General features: G+C 45.7%; 1 protein-coding gene across 5 annotated transcripts in view; it reads right to left on the minus strand.

The window, feature by feature from the left end:
• Positions 1-19,006, minus strand: part of LARGE1 (LARGE xylosyl- and glucuronyltransferase 1) — a 596,040-nt gene that overhangs the window by 284,421 nt on the left and 292,613 nt on the right. For all 5 annotated transcript variants that reach the window (XM_082348930.1, XM_082348932.1, XM_082348931.1 and 2 more), the window contains exon 5: positions 7,509-7,632. In XM_082348930.1, coding sequence (XP_082205056.1) covers positions 7,509-7,632 — 124 coding nt within the window. The remainder of the gene's footprint in view (positions 1-7,508; positions 7,633-19,006) is intronic.

The following is a 19,006-nucleotide window of genomic DNA, read 5'->3' on the forward strand; positions in this document are numbered from 1 at the left end:
TCCTAATTAAGATTCTGTGATTTTCAAAAGGGGACAGAGCCCATTCATTAGGACACTCTATTACATAAAGAGACATTTGCCTGTGTACAAAGTGAATTGTACAACTGACACAGAAAGATTCTCTTCTAACACAGATTACAATTTCTGTTGGTTGTCTACAATGTTCCATGTCTGGTATTTAAAAGCCAAAGATCAGTCTTCTGAATACAGAAAAGTACGTTACGCATTTCACTTATCCAGGTCTGTTCTGTGATCTCGTGCTTGTTAGCGGAGAGAAAAGCCTAACACAAAGGACTGAGGTGCATTGCAGGCCTTACAGAACCAGCTCTCCCATTCAAAAACCATGCAGATAATCCAGGAACCAGTAAAGCAGTAAAGAAAATGGGAAAATGCCAACTTTTCCAGACCTGGACATAATATGTAACCTCAGCCAGCCCTCCTGCATAATGTTTGGCCCACAAGGACAGAAAGAACAAGAGCCTAAATCCATAAACTATTCTAGAAAAACAACCTAAAACATGTGCCCTCTGATGAGCGGTCAGCCGTCGTTTGTTCCTTTGTTGCAGAGGAAGAGAAGGTGTGTTGACGTGGTGGGTTTGGACAAGAGAAGATTTAACAGGTTAATCACAGCCATCTCCAAATACACCAAAGAGGAAGGGAAGGAAATAGAATCTGTTGAGGGCCTACTATGTGCCAAGCACCATGCTTTCCATTACAAGACCTCTTCTTTACCAATAAAGGGGACCTAGAGCTACCAACGTGGAAAGACGATTAAGTTCTCTGTCTTACTCTCATCAGTACCATATTACTGGTGAAACTGGACAAGGCAATTCTAAAGGCCACCTGGCTTCATTTCTTTCTTCTGCAGGGCATCTCCGAGCAGATCCTACGCTCTATGAGAGACACATGTCCCAGAGCTTCTGTCTCTCCTCTGCAGGTCAAGTCTAATTGGAACTGCTCCAGCCCATGGGGATATCTGGTCACTGCACTGGAAGCTCGGCCACTGCCAAGCGTGTGGTCCGTTTGAACTATACTCCAGGTCTGGATCATAAAATCCAGATCCAATTTGGAGAAGAGTCATATGTGAGATTTAGAGCAACTTGCTTAACCCCCACTGGGCCTCATTTGTCAAAAAATAGCTATGAGTATTGGGTTTCTTTTTAACCCTGAGACCCTATGAGTTCATGTCATTATCAATCCCTCCCAACTGAAAATGCCCATCACTCAGGAGGCATATCTTCCGAGGAAGCAGATGGGGCGGGCAGTAATGTCTCCATCCCCCAGTGAGAGGAACAATAGAAGTCTGTCTCCCAAAGGACAGCAGGTGCTGAAAGATGGCAGTTATCTAAGAGAACCTCTATAATACTCCATAGGGACCAGCACAAAGGCAATTGAGTATGAGTAGGACGGCAACTTTTAGAGTCAACCATCAATGTTTTCTGTAACCACAGCCCTGAATCCCACTTCATAATCTTTCTGATGCTGGTAATGAGCAGGTATCAGGTCTAAGAGAAAAGGAGATAAATGAGGGCTGCCAGCTAGACAGGGGAATCATGAAACAGCCCCCGTGCCAGCCACTTCCCTTCACGAGCTCGGGATCATCCTCATCCCAGTGGTGGCTTGGGGGTGACTTCCCGGGCCAACTAGGGGCAAGATCAAAGGCTGTTGGGCATGCAGGGCCTCGTCTGAACACTGGCAAATATCTTGCTGATTTAAGGCAAACTGTCCAGAGTGGTGACTGTTTAGTTTAGAAAATGATCCTTGGATGGCAGTGATGGGGCTGTCCCAGCCCTCAGCAGCATCATTAGGAAGACACACTTTGGTCCCCAGCAGGAAGGCCGCTCGCTGCAGGCCTTTAAATGGAGGGGTCATGCTTAACTCATTTATTCTTCAGGAACAACCAGAAAAAGAACACCACCGAGAGCTCAGAGGACCCTTGTCTAGACACAATTATAGTATCTTAGCTTAAAAACAGGCCACAGAGAAGGAACCAGAACACAGGAGAAAGAACATGGGTTATGGTGTCAGTTCTGGGTTTTAATCCCAACTCTACCACATACTAGCTATGCATGTGATTTGGGGTTATTTAATCTCCCTAAGCCTCAGTTTCCTTATCTGTATAATGGGGATCATAATCGGACCGATCCACAGAGTTAATGTGAGTCATTCCATGAGAGAACCATGTAAACGTAAGAAAGAAAGTGTTCCATAAATAGCTGAGGTTACACCACAGCCTATGGGGTCCACAGTCACTGAAAACAGGAATTTTGAGTTCAAGTGCAATTCAACAGTGGCAGCTTCATCCAGTGGCTGCAACCCACGTCCCCCTCCTTTCCTTCGGATCCATCCCACCTCTGTGTCTACTGAATTACACAATCATGCATCTCCTATCATTTCATTTGGAAAGGGAAAAATCAAATAGCTGCCTTGGCATTTATTAGCTGCCTGATCTTAGGCAAATATCCTTTGACTCCGAGCTTCAATTTATAAATTGCCTGTGAGATGGAGGTAATGAAACTCCTCTCTCCACCCCACAGGGTAGCCCTGAGAAGGGAGTGAGAGCATGCCGCCACCTGCAAAGCTCCACACGAAAAGAAGTCATCGTCCTTGTCCTGCTGCCCCCCTCCCCTGGTGACAGGAGTTGCATGTCCTGGGTAGAGTTTGGGGCACTCAGTCCCCATAGCCTGTTGATCTGGGGCCTCGGAAGCTGGAAACGAATGGGCCACATAAACATGAGAAAGACCAGTGAGTGTTTCACAGGCCACAGGAACGAGCTGGCTGAGCCATCACTATATGCAAATCCGCACTAATTGGTCATTACGGAGAGAAGCACACCAGTCCAGCGCGAATTTCTCACAGCTCATTTTTAATCATGCACTGATCCTTCATAACGTCCTTTCCCCTATTCCTCCATTCTCCAGCGCTAACAGATAGAATAAGGGGCCCACAGGAGTATTTCTGAGAAATGCCATTTCCAACAGCTGTACAAAGCGATTTCTCATTCCTATCGGGGGAGGCCGTCTTACGTGTCTGCGGACGCTACCATCCGACATGTTTCCTGGATGCAAGTAAAGAACACAGCACCTTTCCACGTCATCATCCATCCCTTCTCTAATGCCATCTAACGGATGGTGTGTCAGCGCGTTCCCTTCCTGGTTTACCTGTCATGGAAAGACACTCCACCTGTCCCACAGCTGCTCTTGGGATGTTAAGGCGGGTTGGCACAGATGGAGCTTCCTCATCTATGCCACTGCAGGGTCACTGGTAGACAAATACCTGGCTGTCTGCCCATGCCCTGAGCCACAAGGGGTCTCAGGAATGTGGTGAACCCTGACAGTGACCAAGAAACCCCTTCCTCAACCTAAATGTCCACTGACAGATGAATGGATAAAGAAGATGTGGTACATATATACAATGGAATATTACTCAGCCATAAAAGAGAATGAAATAATGCCATTCGCAGCAACATGGGTGCAACTAGAGATTATCATACTAAGCGAAGTAAATCAAAGAGAAAGACAAATACCATATATCACTTACATGTGGAATCTAAAATATGACATAAATGAACCTACCTATGAAACAGAAATAGACTCATAGACATAGAAAACAGACTGGTGGTTGCCAAGGGAGATGGGGTTGGGGGAGGGATGGAGTGGGAGCATGGGGTGAGCAGATGTAAGCTATTATATACAGGATGGATAAACAAGGTCCTACCGTATAGCACAGGGAACTATATTCAATATCCTATGATAAACCATAATGGAAAAGAATATAAAAAAAGAAGGTATATAGTATATGTATAACTGAATCACTCTGCTGTACAGCAGAAATTAACATGACATTGTAAATCAACTATACTTCAATTAAAAAAAAAAAAACAAAAAAAACTGAAACCTTGGGGCTTCCCTGGTGGTGCAGTGGTTAAGAATCTGCCTGCCAATGCAGGGGACACGGGTTCAAGCCCTGGTCTGGGAAGATCCCACATGCCGCGGAGCAACTAAGCCCGTGAGCCACAATTACTGAGCCTGCACGTCTGGAGCCTGTGCTCTGCGACAAGAGAGGCCGCGATAGTGAGAGGCCCGTGCACCGCGATGAAGAATGGCCCCCGCTTGCTGCAACTGGAGAAAGCCCTCGAACAGAAACGAAGACCCAACACAGCCATAAGTAAGTAAATAAATAAATTAAAAAAAAAATAATAACCTGAAACCTCTTCCTAATGGCTTTATGTCTCTTAGGCACCCAGTGCTGAGTTTACTGTGTATCATTCATTCAGCAAATGTTTTCATAGGTGAGGCATCATCATGGTTTAGGTTTGCTGAGCAGGTGTTAAGGTTACAAGGGTGATGAAAAACAGACAGGATCCCAGCTATTTCGGAGCCTGCACTCTAGGGGAGACAGACATTTACCAGCTTATCACACAAAGGCGTGAAAGCTTGCACTCGGCAGCGAGTTTACTGAAGAAACGTATGTGATCCTCCGAGAAGATACAACAAAGAAACCCCTATGAGACGACGAAGGCAGGGAAGGTGTCCTTGTGTACATGGGAGCTTAAGCAAGAGAACGCGGACTCAATTAGCGATGGGGGAGAGCAGGCTCAGAGTACAAGAGACAGAAGAAATGCCTCGTGCAAAGGCCCCCAGCGGAAGGGAAGGGGCAGAGCAGACTGGAAGATCCAGTGGGGAAGCAATGGAGCCAACAGTACAAGACGAAGTCAGGAGGATGTAGGAGCCAGACGGTGCAGAAAAACTCGACTCAGTTAAGGACTGTGGTCTCCCCCATCCTAGTAGCATCCGGAAATCACTGAAGGTTTTACGCAGAGGGTGGGGAAGGTGTGGCTGGGCTTGCCTTTGGAAAGGCTGACTCACGCTACTGACGGAGAACAGATGCGGGTGAGGAGACGTGAGCGGAGGAGAAGGGAAAAGACTTGTCTGGGAAAACAAAACAAAACAAAAAACTGCTGTTGTGTTGGCGAAAGAGCACACAGGGTTAGACAAGGATGGTAGCAGGGGAGACGAAGACCAGCTAGGACCTCAAATGGCCAGATGCTCGGAGAGAGAAAGGGACCCATCGAAGGCAAACTCTCGGTTCTGGATGAGCGACTAAGTAGGCGGTGGTGCTAGATTCCAGGAGAGGCTCAGGTCGGGGGGAGTGGGCAGACCACGGTTTAGGTTTGTTGAGCAGAATTATGTATAAATTATTAGGACTGTTATCATGAATTATGGAAAAATTATGTTTTACAAAATGCCTTCATACTCACTGTCCTTACCAGATTCTGACAACTGCCTCACGGGATACAGGACTGTGGGTGATAGGTGTGTAAGAGGCAGGGAAGTAAAATGCAGATGGTAGGGATACTGCGTGGCAGAGTCAGCAGCAGGAGGCAGGGTCAAGGGCAGGACTCTGGAGACGATATCCTTCAGAACGCCTCAGACTGTTATTTTTTTTTAATGCTTATTTTTCAAGCCATGGAGTCCTCAATTCAAATGGACAAAACTCCAGTGTGTAAAAAATAATGATACCTGGATTCATGTGGGCATGAGGGATCAGAGCCCTAGTCTTTCCCCCACACCAGTCCCCTCCTTTCCTCCAAGACTCTAAGGAAGCCTTGGGGTTCCCGGGGGCAGCTCACAGGCCACCGTGCCTTACCTTTCAACCTCCCAACTGCCCGTGGATTTCCCTACGGGCCTTCAATCAAGAGCATTTGAATCCTATATTGCCATGGCTGCAAAGGGGAATGAGGGATTGTCAAGAACCTGCTGCATTTCAGGCACTGCTGGGCCTTCACATGAGTTATCTTATTTAATCCAGTATCTTCTTCCACAGCTGGCAGGGTTCCACCCATTTTCAGCTGATCAAGCCAAGGCTCAGAACCCAAATCAGATAGCTCTTTAATGGCAAGATGGGAAATGAAGCTGGGGTTTTCAACTACTTCGTGGTTCCTCAAAGAGCAGAGGGGGTGCAGGCTTGCACAAGGCACAGACACAGGACTGCACTAAGAAAGAACATGCATGTTGTGCCAGACGTGCATCCCCCCCCACCCCCCGCTGCTTTTCCCCATGGTGCTGGCCCTCAGACCCCGGGAGACAGAGTGGCTTGCTTTCACCTTAATTAGCGCAGCAATTTGCTAAATTTTGTTTTTCCCTTTTTAAGAGTGTTAATCAATTTTAGCTCAGAATAGATTGGAATGGCACACAAATTACCACGACAATCCCCAAATGCTAAATTCCGAACATCTCGATCAACCTCAGAGCCTGAAATATGGGAAAATCAGCAACTCCGGCCAACATCTTTGTGATCTATTTAAAATGCTATGGCTCTGAAATGAAAAGATAATGGCTTTATGAGGCTTAGACCAAGCAATTTGCTAAAATCTGCCTCATGCCTAGGTGTTTAGTCCTTCCCAAGGTGACTGGAGACAGAGCAGCAACGGTTTCTGCAAAGTTACATGTTCCGCTAATAACAGCAATTGGTTAAATCCACAAGCATTACAGGGTACCAACAAATGCGCCAGAAATACAGAAAAGAACAAGATGTGCTCCCAGCCCCATCCCCTGTTAAGAAGGTTCTAAACTAAAGCAGTCAACGGGCAAGTGAACAGAAAACGTCTTCCTCTTTCCTGGAGGAGTCATGGGAAGTTCTCAGAGGGGGTGGCCATGGAGCTGAGTCCTGAAGGATGAGTGGGAGCTGTGACAGGTAGCTGGAAGGGTGTGTCAGATAGAAGGAACAGCAGAAGCAAAGGCTCAAATGCAGGAGGGAGGACAGAGAGCCCAGAGGTGGTTTCTTCGAGCTGAGTAATAAGCAAATTTGCAGGAATGGCCAGAGATGAGACTGGAAGATGAGTCAAGAGCCAGAATATGCAGGACTTTTAAATCAGACTGTGAATCTGAAGCTTGATGCAGACCACGTGGTACCACAGGAGGATTTTAAGCAAGGGAATGATGTGGTGAAATGAGTCTCCCTTGGTTGAAACCCTCTGGCCCAACATAATCCTTAATATTTATTCAACATAGTCTTTTAAAGCACATTCACATATGTTCTCTCATTTGAGCCTCTTAATTACTCCATGAGGTTGGTGTTATAAGTACATTTCTACTCATGAAAAAACAGATCCAAAGGTATAGCTTGTTTACTTTGTGTCTTATGACCAGTAAATGACAACATACGAATTCAAACCCAGGCCTGTCGGACTCAGCGCTGACCTCACCGGGTAACAGAATTCTCCAGATATCGGCCACCATAGGCCTTCCTTAAATACGGACCAGGCCGGTAGCCTCCAGCCTCCACAGAAAGCTTTGGTGGCCAGAACTGCACAGACCAACACGCATTCTGGGCTAAAGAAATGGTTGCTTTAATGCTTCAGATAATCAAATCAGATTCAAGTGGCAAACACCCTCAGTTATACCCTGGACGTTTCCGGTTTGCGAGCTGAGATTTCTGCCTTTGCTGCTGTCTACTAAACCAGAAACAAGAAAAGCATCCTGCTTGACCTCCCTTCCCACCGGTACCTTGAGCTCATCCGCGTTGTAGAAGTCTACTCGCACGGCAGGCACCATCCAGGTCTGGAAGAGCGTCGCCAGGATCTGCTCGGCGATGGAGTCGGCGATGAGGTGGAAATGCAGGGGGTTCCGCCTGTGGGCAGGGAGAGGAGGAGAGTCAGGAGGGAGAACCAAGGCCGCAGAGACACGCTCTTACCAGCTGGTAACGTGTGGCCAGTTTCTAACAGCAGTGATGAAGGACAATCAGGCATGTTTCCTACTGGGGAGGATGTCAGAGCTGAGAAGGAGAGAGGATGTCTCATTCAACCTCAGGATTTCAGAGACGTGGCAACCAAGGACCAGAGAGAGTAAAATCACTGGTGACACTCAATGCAAGCCAACTGCCATACCTGTTACTACGGCATCTGTGCTTCTAAAAATCTTAAGTAGAGCATGTGTAACAATTTGGTCAATGCTTTATCTTTACCACCTGGATGTACCAGCATCAGTGCAGAAGCACGTGGACAAAGGATGAGGTCTCTGGACCGGCTGTGTGGAGTGGGCAAGTCACTTCTCCCCCAGCATAGCACTAAGTCCTGTCTTCTGCCTGTTCCTCTCCGAAAGAGAAACAGGCAGCCACGATGGCATCACCTGGGGCTCCCATAACTGAGAATCAGCTCATCCTCACTTGTAATATTTCTAAAGCCTTTATTCATTCTACCTAGTTGACCCACTGTTACACTGAGCCAGCACCCAAAATACAAACCAGCAGTACACAAGGGCAAAGCTTCCAATTCAAATGGAAATGGGTTTGAAGCCCAGATCTGGCATCTATTACGGGAGGACTTTGAGCACGTCACTTATACCTCTGCACTGCTGCTTCTTCGTTCTGCAAAATGCGAAAAGCCTCCTCTACGGGCTACTGGGTCAATTAGATGAGATAAGAAGTACAATATATGATGCATCTCAACAACAAACATAGATGGGATAATAATAGACAGCAGATACGCCTTCTTGAGGGACTGCCAGGCACAAACCAGTAGTTCATCCCAGAAGAAATATTATCAGAAATATCATTGCTCTAGTATGAATAACAGCATACATCGTAATACCACGAATGAGCACCTCTGGAAATCTAAAGATGAGAATGACCTCGCCCACCCCAACCTCAAGGAGTTCTTACTATTTAGAGACAGTTAAATATAAACCCAAATATAAACAGAAGGTGGATTGTGATAACAGGTACAACAGAACACAGGGTTCCAGGAGAGTAAAGAAAAAGAAGGGCTAATCTGGACCGGGTCAGAAGAATGTGTAAGAGTTGGGGGAAGTAGTGCCCTGAAGGATAAATGACTTTATTCTTGGCAAAGGAAGAGGGGACTCGATCCAAGGAGAATAACACGAGACTCTGGCTGGAGCCCAGTGGGTGCTGAGGGTGTGGTGGGAAGGGAAGGGCTAGCAGGGACTCGCGGGTTCGAGCAGAGAAGGGGAGAGATGCAAGCACGTAGGGAGCAGTGCAATGAACGCCCACTTAAACAGTCTGGATTTGATCAGCTCGGTGGGGGGGAGTAACAGACTAGCCCCATAGCTCTCAGCCTCCTGCACAATCGCTCTCCAGCCCTGTTCTAAGTTCTAGATACACAGGTTTCTTTCAATTCCCCCTACCCCCATGCTCTCTCTCCACCTGGGCCTTTGCACATACCGTTTACTCTGCAGGAAACCCTCTTGCATTTGCTCATTCTATAAATACTTATTAAACGCCCACTGTTCACCAGGTGACGAGCAGGATGCTGGGGACATGGTGGTAAGACACCATCCCTGCTCTCGTGGTCTTGTCCTCTCCTTCTTCCTCCTCCTCCTTCCCCGCCTCCACAGCCCCCATTCAGCATTTGGTTCTCTCTCACCCAGCCTTCACTTCTGAGGTCTGCCATCATTTGCTCTTAGAATCCTTCCCCGATGACCCAGGACTAAGTCAGGGGCCCTTCCTAATGCACAGTCATCTCAGCATCTGTGCCCATCCTTAGGCTGTGGCTGCCTGTTTACTGGTCTGCATCCCCCCTCGACCGTGAGCTCAGGGGGGTAAAGGATGCCAGTTGTGTTGAAATGGAGAGCCCCATGATCGAACTCAGTGCCTGGGATGCAGCAGGAGTTCAATAAACGAAATGAAGAGTGGGATAGGTGATGGATAGTGGGCAGCTAAGGGGAACAGAGGTGTACACCTCATTTAGGAGATGAGGTGAATGTGAAACGAGAATCCGACTTAGTGTCTGGGGAAGAGCAACAGAGAAGTGGAATCCAGAGGAATTTCAGGAGAAGAGGTCTTAGATATGGGAGAAATGGAGAGGAAGAGGAAGACACGGGGGTTCCTGGGCTGGTGGTGATTCGTTCAGGACAGGGGCTACAAGAAGAAAGGCACACTGGAGGAAGACGATGGGTTTGGGACTGGGTAGACCAAGTTTAAGGTGAGGGTGGCAAAGCCAGGTGGAGTTGGGTAGATGAGTCTAGACCTGAAGAAAGTTATTATCCAAGGCCAACCTGCCAAACACAAAACAGGTACTCAGGGTGCTGAGCTGAACAAATGACCCAAAGGAGCAATCAGCACTGCTGAATTTCTCCATGGCACCCATGGCGTGAACACTGCAAACTCTCCCATTAAACTATCTATACTCAGAAGGAAGGGGCATGCCTGCCTTACAGCTTCCCTGGAAGCCCTATAGGTCGCTTCCCTATAAGAAGCTGCCAGCAGTCCTAGGTGATGATTGGTGGCATGAGGCAGTGATGGTGTGTTTGTTCACTGGCCAGTGACTTACCTGGACGCTAAGCCAGAGACATGCTAGACAGCCACTTGGAAGTCAGAGGGTCCCTGTAGCCCTCAGTGTCGGCACAGTCATGTCCCTCTCCCAGGAGCCGTGACCGGAGTTTTATGTATCAAGAATGAATGAAGATAAATCTGTATAACTGTCAGCTTGCATTTTTACCCACAGTAGAGAGATGGCTTAATTTTAGACATGGGGTAACAATACCAAACAGATCAAGATACTCATATTTGCCCCAACGCATCACGTTTTCCACACATCTGTATCTTTGTCTGGGCTGTTCCTTCTCCCTGGGATACTCCCCTGATACTTGGAGGTCCCTGAGTACCTGTTCTTCCTTTCAAACTCCCCTTGTCAGGCATCTCCTCCTCAAAGCCTTCTGTGAGCCCATCCTCATCCCTCCCTTTTCCTGCTAACTGGGCACCTCAAATGAAAAGCTAATCTACCGCTTATAGCAAAGCACTGTGTGATGCAAATTCAAACACCTGGCTCCTTCTCTCCACCACGAGGCCTCTGAGAACAGGAACCATCTTTTCATCGCCACCCCCAGTGCCCAGCAGAGAGGATGGCAAATAATGGGTGCCCAAGAATCACTGGTACAACAGGGGAAGGAAGCCAGCGCCCCTCCTTCCCTGTCACCGTTCACATTCCCATAAGAAGTAAAAGCAGCTGATGGCATGCTTGCATCAACGGTTCAGGGCTGGCACTCTGCTCCAGGACATCTGGGTCAGAACCCTGGCTGCATTAATGACTAACCGAGTGACCGAAAGCATGTGACTTCATCTCTCTATGCCTCAATTTCTTCATTTCAAATCAGAAACAATAATGGTAAGTAAGCAGTAGTACACTGGGTAATTGTGACAATTAAGTGATGTACATAAAGCACTTAGCAAATACCTGGCATGTAGTATTTCAATATATGCTAACAATTGGTATGGTCTGAATATGGTCTGAATGTTTTCCCCCCACCCCAAATTCGTATGTTGAATCCTAAGCCCTAAGGTGATGATACCAGGAGGTATGGCCTTTGGGAGGTATTTAGGTCACTAGGGAAGAGTCCTCCTGAAAGGGGTTAGTGCCCTTATAAAAGAGGCCCTCTTGTTTTTTTGACCACATGAGAACACAGAGAGAAGTCTGCAGTCTGTAATCAGGAAGTTGGCCCCCAGCCAGAGTCAGGCCATGCTGGTGCCATGATCTTGGACTTCCCAGCCTCTAGAACTGAGAAAAAAAATAAATTTCTCTTGTTTATGAGCCACACAGTTTGTGGTATTTTGTTATAGCTGCCTGAATGGACTAGGACCACTATTATCTACATTAACTTATGAAGCTGTTATTTTCTCTATTGCTTTTGCGTCACTTTTCAAATAAAGTGTTTTCAATTAATTCTTCCATTCACAGACAAAAAATGAGTTGAATGAATAAACATCCGACAAAGAGCTATCAAGCAGCAAGTAAGGCAGAATAGGGATTTAGACAATGAATGGGCTCCGAGTCCTCTCTTCAGGCAGCAGTCAATCTGGCAGAGACAGAGAAAGAATACAAATAACCACATAAACGTTAGAACACCGGTGTGCCATAACACTGGGCTACACACACAGCCGCAAAGTTTGGGAATGGCACAGCTCCCAGGGAGCCACCTGAAGACACGGACATGGACGGTGAGTGAAGGTACTCTTGGAACTGGATAGTGAACAACTTGCACAACGGTACAGGACGGTTCCACAAGGAGGAACATACGTGCTACTGGAGTATAAGGGTGGGAGAGACCACTTCTCACTAGTGGACAATCTAGGAAGTATCCATGGATGATGTGGCAAGTAAACCGGACCTTTGGATGCAAAAAGATGGAGGATACAGGAAGGCATTCTGCAGGAGGTAACAGAATAAGGAAAGGAACAGAGGTGGGAAAGTCCACCATATGTCAGTGAAAGAACAATAGTTTTATTTGAGTGGATCACACAACAACGTTTATTGAACACCTAGTGTATGCCCGGAATGGGGAGGAAAAAAAGAAGAGAGAGAGAGTATTAACAACAGGAAGACAGCCAGACAAGGTTTGGGGAGCTCAGCAGGCAGCAGATTGAAGTTGTAATTCAGGAGGTTAATCTAGTTACCGAGCAGAAGATGGGCCAGCGTGGGTAAGAGGAACAGGCTCTCAGAGGAGGACGGTGCAAGCATCTGTATGAGGCTCTCCCCCTCTTCTGCATTCTTCCTCTGGTCTATTTAAAGCATCTCTCCAGAAGGGAGTTTAACTCCAGAAAGACACTGGGCTCATCTTTAGGGCTAAACTAGGTGTTTGCATTGTCAAAGGGGTCAGTGAGCCTCATCAGCTTCCCGCATTAGACAACCAGGAAAACGCTTAATCAGAGGACACACAGTCCCCAGCTCAGGGGACCACCAGGACCCTGACAGTTTGCTGACCCCGTCTCAGTAATCCAATGCGGTCTAGCCAGCAGTAGCGCACGTCTCATTGTGGGGAGGATGAACACCTGGATGGGCTCTGCTAATGTTCCACCTTGGGGACCATCACAAGGATGTGGGTCCCGTCAACTGCACCTCCAGCGGCCACGAGGAAAAGCACCTGAAAGCATGGCCCAGACCACTTTTCATAGAGCCCCTGTGTAAGCCAGAATGTCGCCCTTGAGCTTTAACTTCTGAATCCGGCTGCCAACCAGATGGTCCCACTTCATATCCCATGGGCCCCTTGGAATCAAGACGACCCAATTACAACCCTCCTAACAAACCAAGAATGTCAGCTCCATGGGGACAGGGACCTGGTTGGTCATTCACTGGTGTATCCCACCCCCTGGAACAGCGCCTGGCATATTAAATAGGGGCTCGTGTTGTCCTCTCTTGGCCCCTTACACATGTCCGTCCTCCTGAATTCCCTGCCTGAGTGAAAGGTGCACCATTCACCCAGACTCATAAGCTAGAAATGGGATTGTCACCTGGGCTCCTTCCCCGCCCACGTCCCACACACCCAGTCAACCGCAAGTCCCCAGAGGCAGCGTTAGTCTCATGGTTGGGTCTTTGAAGCCAAACCGCCTGGCTGCTTCTTATCTAGGTCCTGTCACAAATGATGTGACCTTGAGTGAGCTTTTTAAATCTTAGTCTCAGTTTCCAAATCTGTAAAATGGGGTTGATACTGATGGCTCCTACCTCAAAGTTACTGTCCAATTAACTGAGTTAAAATATATAAAGGACTTAGAACGGTGACTCACAGGCAGTAAGACTTCATAAATATTAGCTATTATTATCCCAACTAACCTTCAGTAACATCTTATGAATATATTCACCCCTTCTCTCCCCGATCTCTGAGCTTGCTCCCTCCAATAGCTCGTCCGTCCTGGAAGCCCTGAACTCTCTAAAATGATCACGTGATCCCCCGCTCACCACACGGCCTCCCGCCTGGAGCTAACAGGACCTTCAATGAGCTCACCCCGTCCCCCGTCCATGCTCACGCCTCCCCACTCCCTCCTGCACTCCAGCCATTGTCCTCCGCAGACCTGCATGTGGCCACCTCTTATCCCTCCTTCAAGAATAAACTGAAGTGTCATCTCTTCAAGGAAGCCCTCCATGGCTACTCTATCCAAAATGCCCCTCTCCCTCCCCATCACTCCCCACCCCACTGCCCTGTTTGGTTTCTGTCTAGCACTGACTAGTATTAGAAATCTCCATCTTCATCTGCAGGTCTGTCTCCACCCTCCACTAGAATGTGAGCTGTCTAGGGTAGAGATTCTCTCGTTTCACAGAGCGCCTACTCTCTCGTTAACCCCCTCTACAACCCCAGTGCCTAGAAAGTGCCTGGCCGTGAGTCAGGTCCAGGACTTGGCCACGTTCTCCCACAGGCTGTGTTCACGCTGTCGTGGCTTCCACACCGCCTACACGTTGCCGCACTTCCCTTCCAGCCTTCTGTTCTCAATTTAGACGCCACGGCTCTAAGGAAGCCATTCCACGGAGTCAAATGCCCTTTCTTAGTGCCTCCCACTGACATCAGGGCTCAAAACTTAGATTTTTGCAACTGTTCCCTGTTAGACGGAGTCTTGGCACTGGAAGCTACATTTTGTTGATGATCTTTTCCTCAGCTTTTTAACAGTTCCTTGTAGATATAATCATCCAGTGATTGTTTATTGAAAGAATGAATGAACGGACAAATGAATAATTACCGAAGAGAACCAAATTCCCTGAGTGGACACAATTACCTGGAAATGAGGTGCAGAGGCACTTAAAAGAAAATGTGAGAGTAAATCTTTTAATTTGGGGTTAGGTGATGGTTTCTTAGATATGACATCCAAAGGTCAAACAACAAAAGAAAAACAGATAAACTGGTCTTCAAAATTAAAAACTTTTGTGTTTCAGAAAACACCATCAAGAAAGTGAAAAAGACAGTCCCAGAATGGGAGAAAATATCTGCAAAGCATATGTCTGATAAGGGACTTAAAACCAAGAATGTGTAAAGATCTTTTACAGTTCAAGACAAAGACAAGTTAGCAGGTTAAAAACGGAGCAAAGGATCTGAATGGTCATTTCTTGGAGAAGATATACAAATGCCAAGAAGCACAGGAAACGATGCTCAACATCACTAGTCACTAGGGAAATGCAAATCAAAACTCAGACACCTCTTCCCATCCACTAACATGGCTAAAATAAAGAGATAGATGATAACAAGTGTTGGTAAAGATATGGAGATACTGGAACTCTCATTTGTTACTTGTGGAATTCCAACACAACTGTAGCTGCTTTGGAAAACTGTTTTGCAGTTTCTCAGAAAATTGAGCAAAGCTACCATTGCTGAGTTACCCAGCAATTCCACTCCTCGTTATATACGAAAAAATATGAAAACATATATTCACACAAAAGCTTGAACACAAACATCCAGAGTAGCATTATTCATAATAGTCAAAAAGTAGAAACAACCCAAATGGCCACCAATTGATGAATAAACAAAATGTAGTACATGCATACAATGGAATATTACTAGGCAATAAAAAGGAATGAAGTACTGACACGTGCTACAACACGGATGAACCTTGAAAACATTATGCTACGTAGGAGAACCCAGTCACAAAAGACCAAATAGTACATGATCCTGTTGATATGAGATGTCCAGAATAAACACATCCATAAAAACAGAAAGTAGACTAGTGGTTGCCAGGGGATGGAGGGAGGGGGAAATGGGGAGTGACTGCTAATACATATGGGTGTTTCTTTACAAGATGAAGAAAATGATCTAATGTTAGATAGTGGTGACAGCTGCATAACTCTGACTATACTAAAAACCACTTTTCAAGAGTGAATTTCATGGTATGTGATTTATATCCCAATGCTTACTTACTGGCCTGAGATGTGGAGTGATGGCCTGACCTACCAGTCTGGGAGAGGGATTGAGGTCTGGTCTGTTCAGCTGTCTCTGGGCTTCTTTCCGTGGGGAACTGTGTTGTACAGTAAATCATTTGCCCAGGTGGGGAACGCCTGCAGTTGTCCAGGTTGGCTCAGACGGTAAGTAAACCCAATTCATGAGGCCAAAAAAGAACCCACAGTTGAAAGAACATCCCACAGTTCAGGACTAACAGCAGTAGAGGTGATATTTCATTCTCCATGTGTAACTTCTGAGTCTTATTTTGCAATTGGTTCCTAACTCAGGAAGGTAAAAATGTTTTAAAGATATAGGCCTCCAATTCCCCAAATCAGCCAGAGGTGATGAGCCTCCATCCTATTCTCTGTTGTCCAGAGGTAAACTAGCAAGAGTTAGACAGATGTTAAGAACATATTTATGCCAAAATGAGTTTCATAAACTGAAGATAATAAGAACTCATTCAGAAGAATCAAGAAAGGAATAATTTTCTTAATATATGATTCAATGTTATTTAATTTTACATCTATATAACATCTGAAATAGTCTTTTATACCAGTCTACCAGTTACATACGCATTTTGGGAGCACTGCTTTAAGCCCATGAGGAAAGGCTTCTACCTGAACAGGCAAGCTTGAGGACACATCTTCAAATACAATGGGGTCCACTTGGTTGGGTTCAAGCAACACAGACACTAGGTCTGTTCTAATTCAGACCAGATCACACTTTTTTAACAAAGAAGGAAGCAAGCGCATGCTTCATCTTTAGCACAGCCTGCAGATTTTGCTCATAATGAGCAATGCTCCTGCTGCCTCCGGTTTCCTTAACTGCTCCCCTGTTCCAGGCTGGGATGCAATAAATATGGTAATACAAAGAGGCAAAGATGATTAAACCCTAGCTTTCTCCCTGCTTTTCCTTTCTTATTTTGTCAGGAGTGTGCCACAGCCCCTGTAAGGCAATCCAAAGTCTGTTTTTTATTAAAATATACAGGGACAGCTGAGTTGAAATCATCCTTAATTATTAAGGTTACAATGGAATTGCAGTTTTAGAAAAAGAAAGAGCCTGTGACAGCACCTCGAATGCTCAGGGAATCTGTTACACTGAGAGGTTTTAAATGGAACTCACTGCAGAAGACCACAGCAGCCCGAAGGAGGGCTTTTCAGTGTGAGTTCTTGGTTTGGGGGAGGACAAGTGGCCTTGATAATGTGGGAAGAATCGAGGACAAGTCAGTATCATGTCAGAAAAGCTCTCCCGGGGAGAACAACAGAGCAAATCAAAGGCCTCATGGTGTAGTAAAAGCAGCATGGATTCCAGGGTTGGCCGGAGCCAAGGCTGGAAACCCAGGAGCATCACTTATTCACCTGTGACCTTGAACAAGCTATTTAACCTCTCTGAGCCTCAGTTTCCTTGTCCATTTGTGGGAGTAACGGCATCCACTGTACAGGGTTGGGATGAAGGTCAAATACAATGACCTATCCTTGGCATCTGAACTATACGAATTAATTCTTTTTGGTTTTACATATACATGCGTGACTGAATAGCATAGATCTTTTACCTGTTCACAGATTCTACATGTCCTTGCTGTTTTTCTCCCTGAACTTTAGTGAGGTAAAATCGACAAATAAAAATTGTATATATTTAAGGTGTACATTAAATACTTTGAAAACATTAAAGGTGATATTTTTATACATGTATACATTGTGAAATCATCATCGCAATCAAGCTAATTAACACATCTATCGCCTCACATAGTTACCATTTTCTTTTCTTTCCTCTATGCGATTTTCTTAAGTCTTACTAGAACACTAATGTCCAGGCCTTTAAAACCACTATTTATACTTAACACCTCAAAAATACATACCTGGGGGGGGGGGATGAGGATGATAATGGAAATTACCGGAATAATAATAATGTCTACATGGTCACCCAAAATGATGAATGAAAATAAAAATAAGAAAATGATACTCAAAACGGTAACTTTCCAAGAGCTCAGACTCTGAAGCTAGACTGACTGGGTCCAAACCCAGCCCTGCCCCTCCTCTCTGTGACCCTGAGCCTTGACTTCACATATGGATCCTCAGTTTCATCATCTATAAAATGGGGATACCAATAACCACACCACGGAACTACATGAACATTCAATGCGTTCATATCTGAAAAACACTGCGAACACAGTCTGATGTACAGTGAGAACTACCTTCCTATTTGTTAAATAAATAAAATACGTAAATGTTTCACATCGATTACCTCTTTTGATATTCACAATAGGGCTCTATGAGAGGTTGGGGAGCAAGGCAAAGCTCCAAGAAGTACAGTGACCTGCTGGGTCACCAGCTCATAGATAGAAAGTCCAGAATCAGAACCTACTTCTAGTTTCTTTTACTTAAATCCTAGGTTCCTCCCTTCCAAATCTGGAAACTGCTTCTATAACAAGTTTAAGCCTGAATAAGCAATAAGACAATTAGAGGCAGACACTGGTCACGAAGATGCTGTTTTATCCTCTCTGTTCTTGAGGGGCACAAGTAAAGCTTAAAAAAAAAAAAAAAAAAAAAAGACGGGCGTGAGCGCACACACACACACACACACACACACACACACAAAACCCCAGCTGTTTGACATGAAAAGTAAGGCAAATCACCCAGTTTCTTCCTGCCAACAGGGCTGTGGAGTAAGAGTAAGTAGATCATCCCAGCAAACGAATATTAAATGTTTACAAGCTGGTCCACCTTCCTGCCCAGGAGGTAAGCACTTAGTGACTAAGTGAATATATATACTTTTTCCTCTGCTCACTAAAAGCTCGGCTTCCTTGAAGAGCAGCTATACTTCCCAGTTTATCTGCACCTGGGATTGGAGTTACAGGCATCCCCCCAATTTTTCTTTAAATAGTCTCCCATCTAGGTGACACAGACACATATTGTGTTATTTTCAACTAGGTATACCTTTGCTCACATTTATTTTGTATTTATTTTTCTCATCTTCCTTTTTTCTTCATCATAGAGGGTGCAGAATAAGATGATCAAAAATATATATAAAGAGAAAACAAAACCAAGATCATCTGTATTTCTACCACCCCAGGCACAACATACAAAAATTCCATTTTTCATGTATGTTTTGCTATTCTTTCATCCCCCGTATTTCAACCATGTATATGTGTATCTGTATGCATGCCACACATGTGTGCATGTATTTATATAGTGGAACGATGTTATGCATGAGTTTTTGAATTGTGTTGTCACTCACCTTATATCATAAAATATCACTTGTTGGGCTTCCCTGGTGGCGCAGTGGTTGAGAATCTGCCTGCTAATGCAGGGGACACGGGTTCCAGCCCTGGTCTGGGAAGATCCCACATGCCGCGG

Source organism: Balaenoptera borealis (assembly GCF_965194805.1).
Source record: "Balaenoptera borealis genome assembly, chromosome: 13".
Lineage (NCBI taxonomy): Eukaryota > Metazoa > Chordata > Mammalia > Artiodactyla > Balaenopteridae > Balaenoptera > Balaenoptera borealis.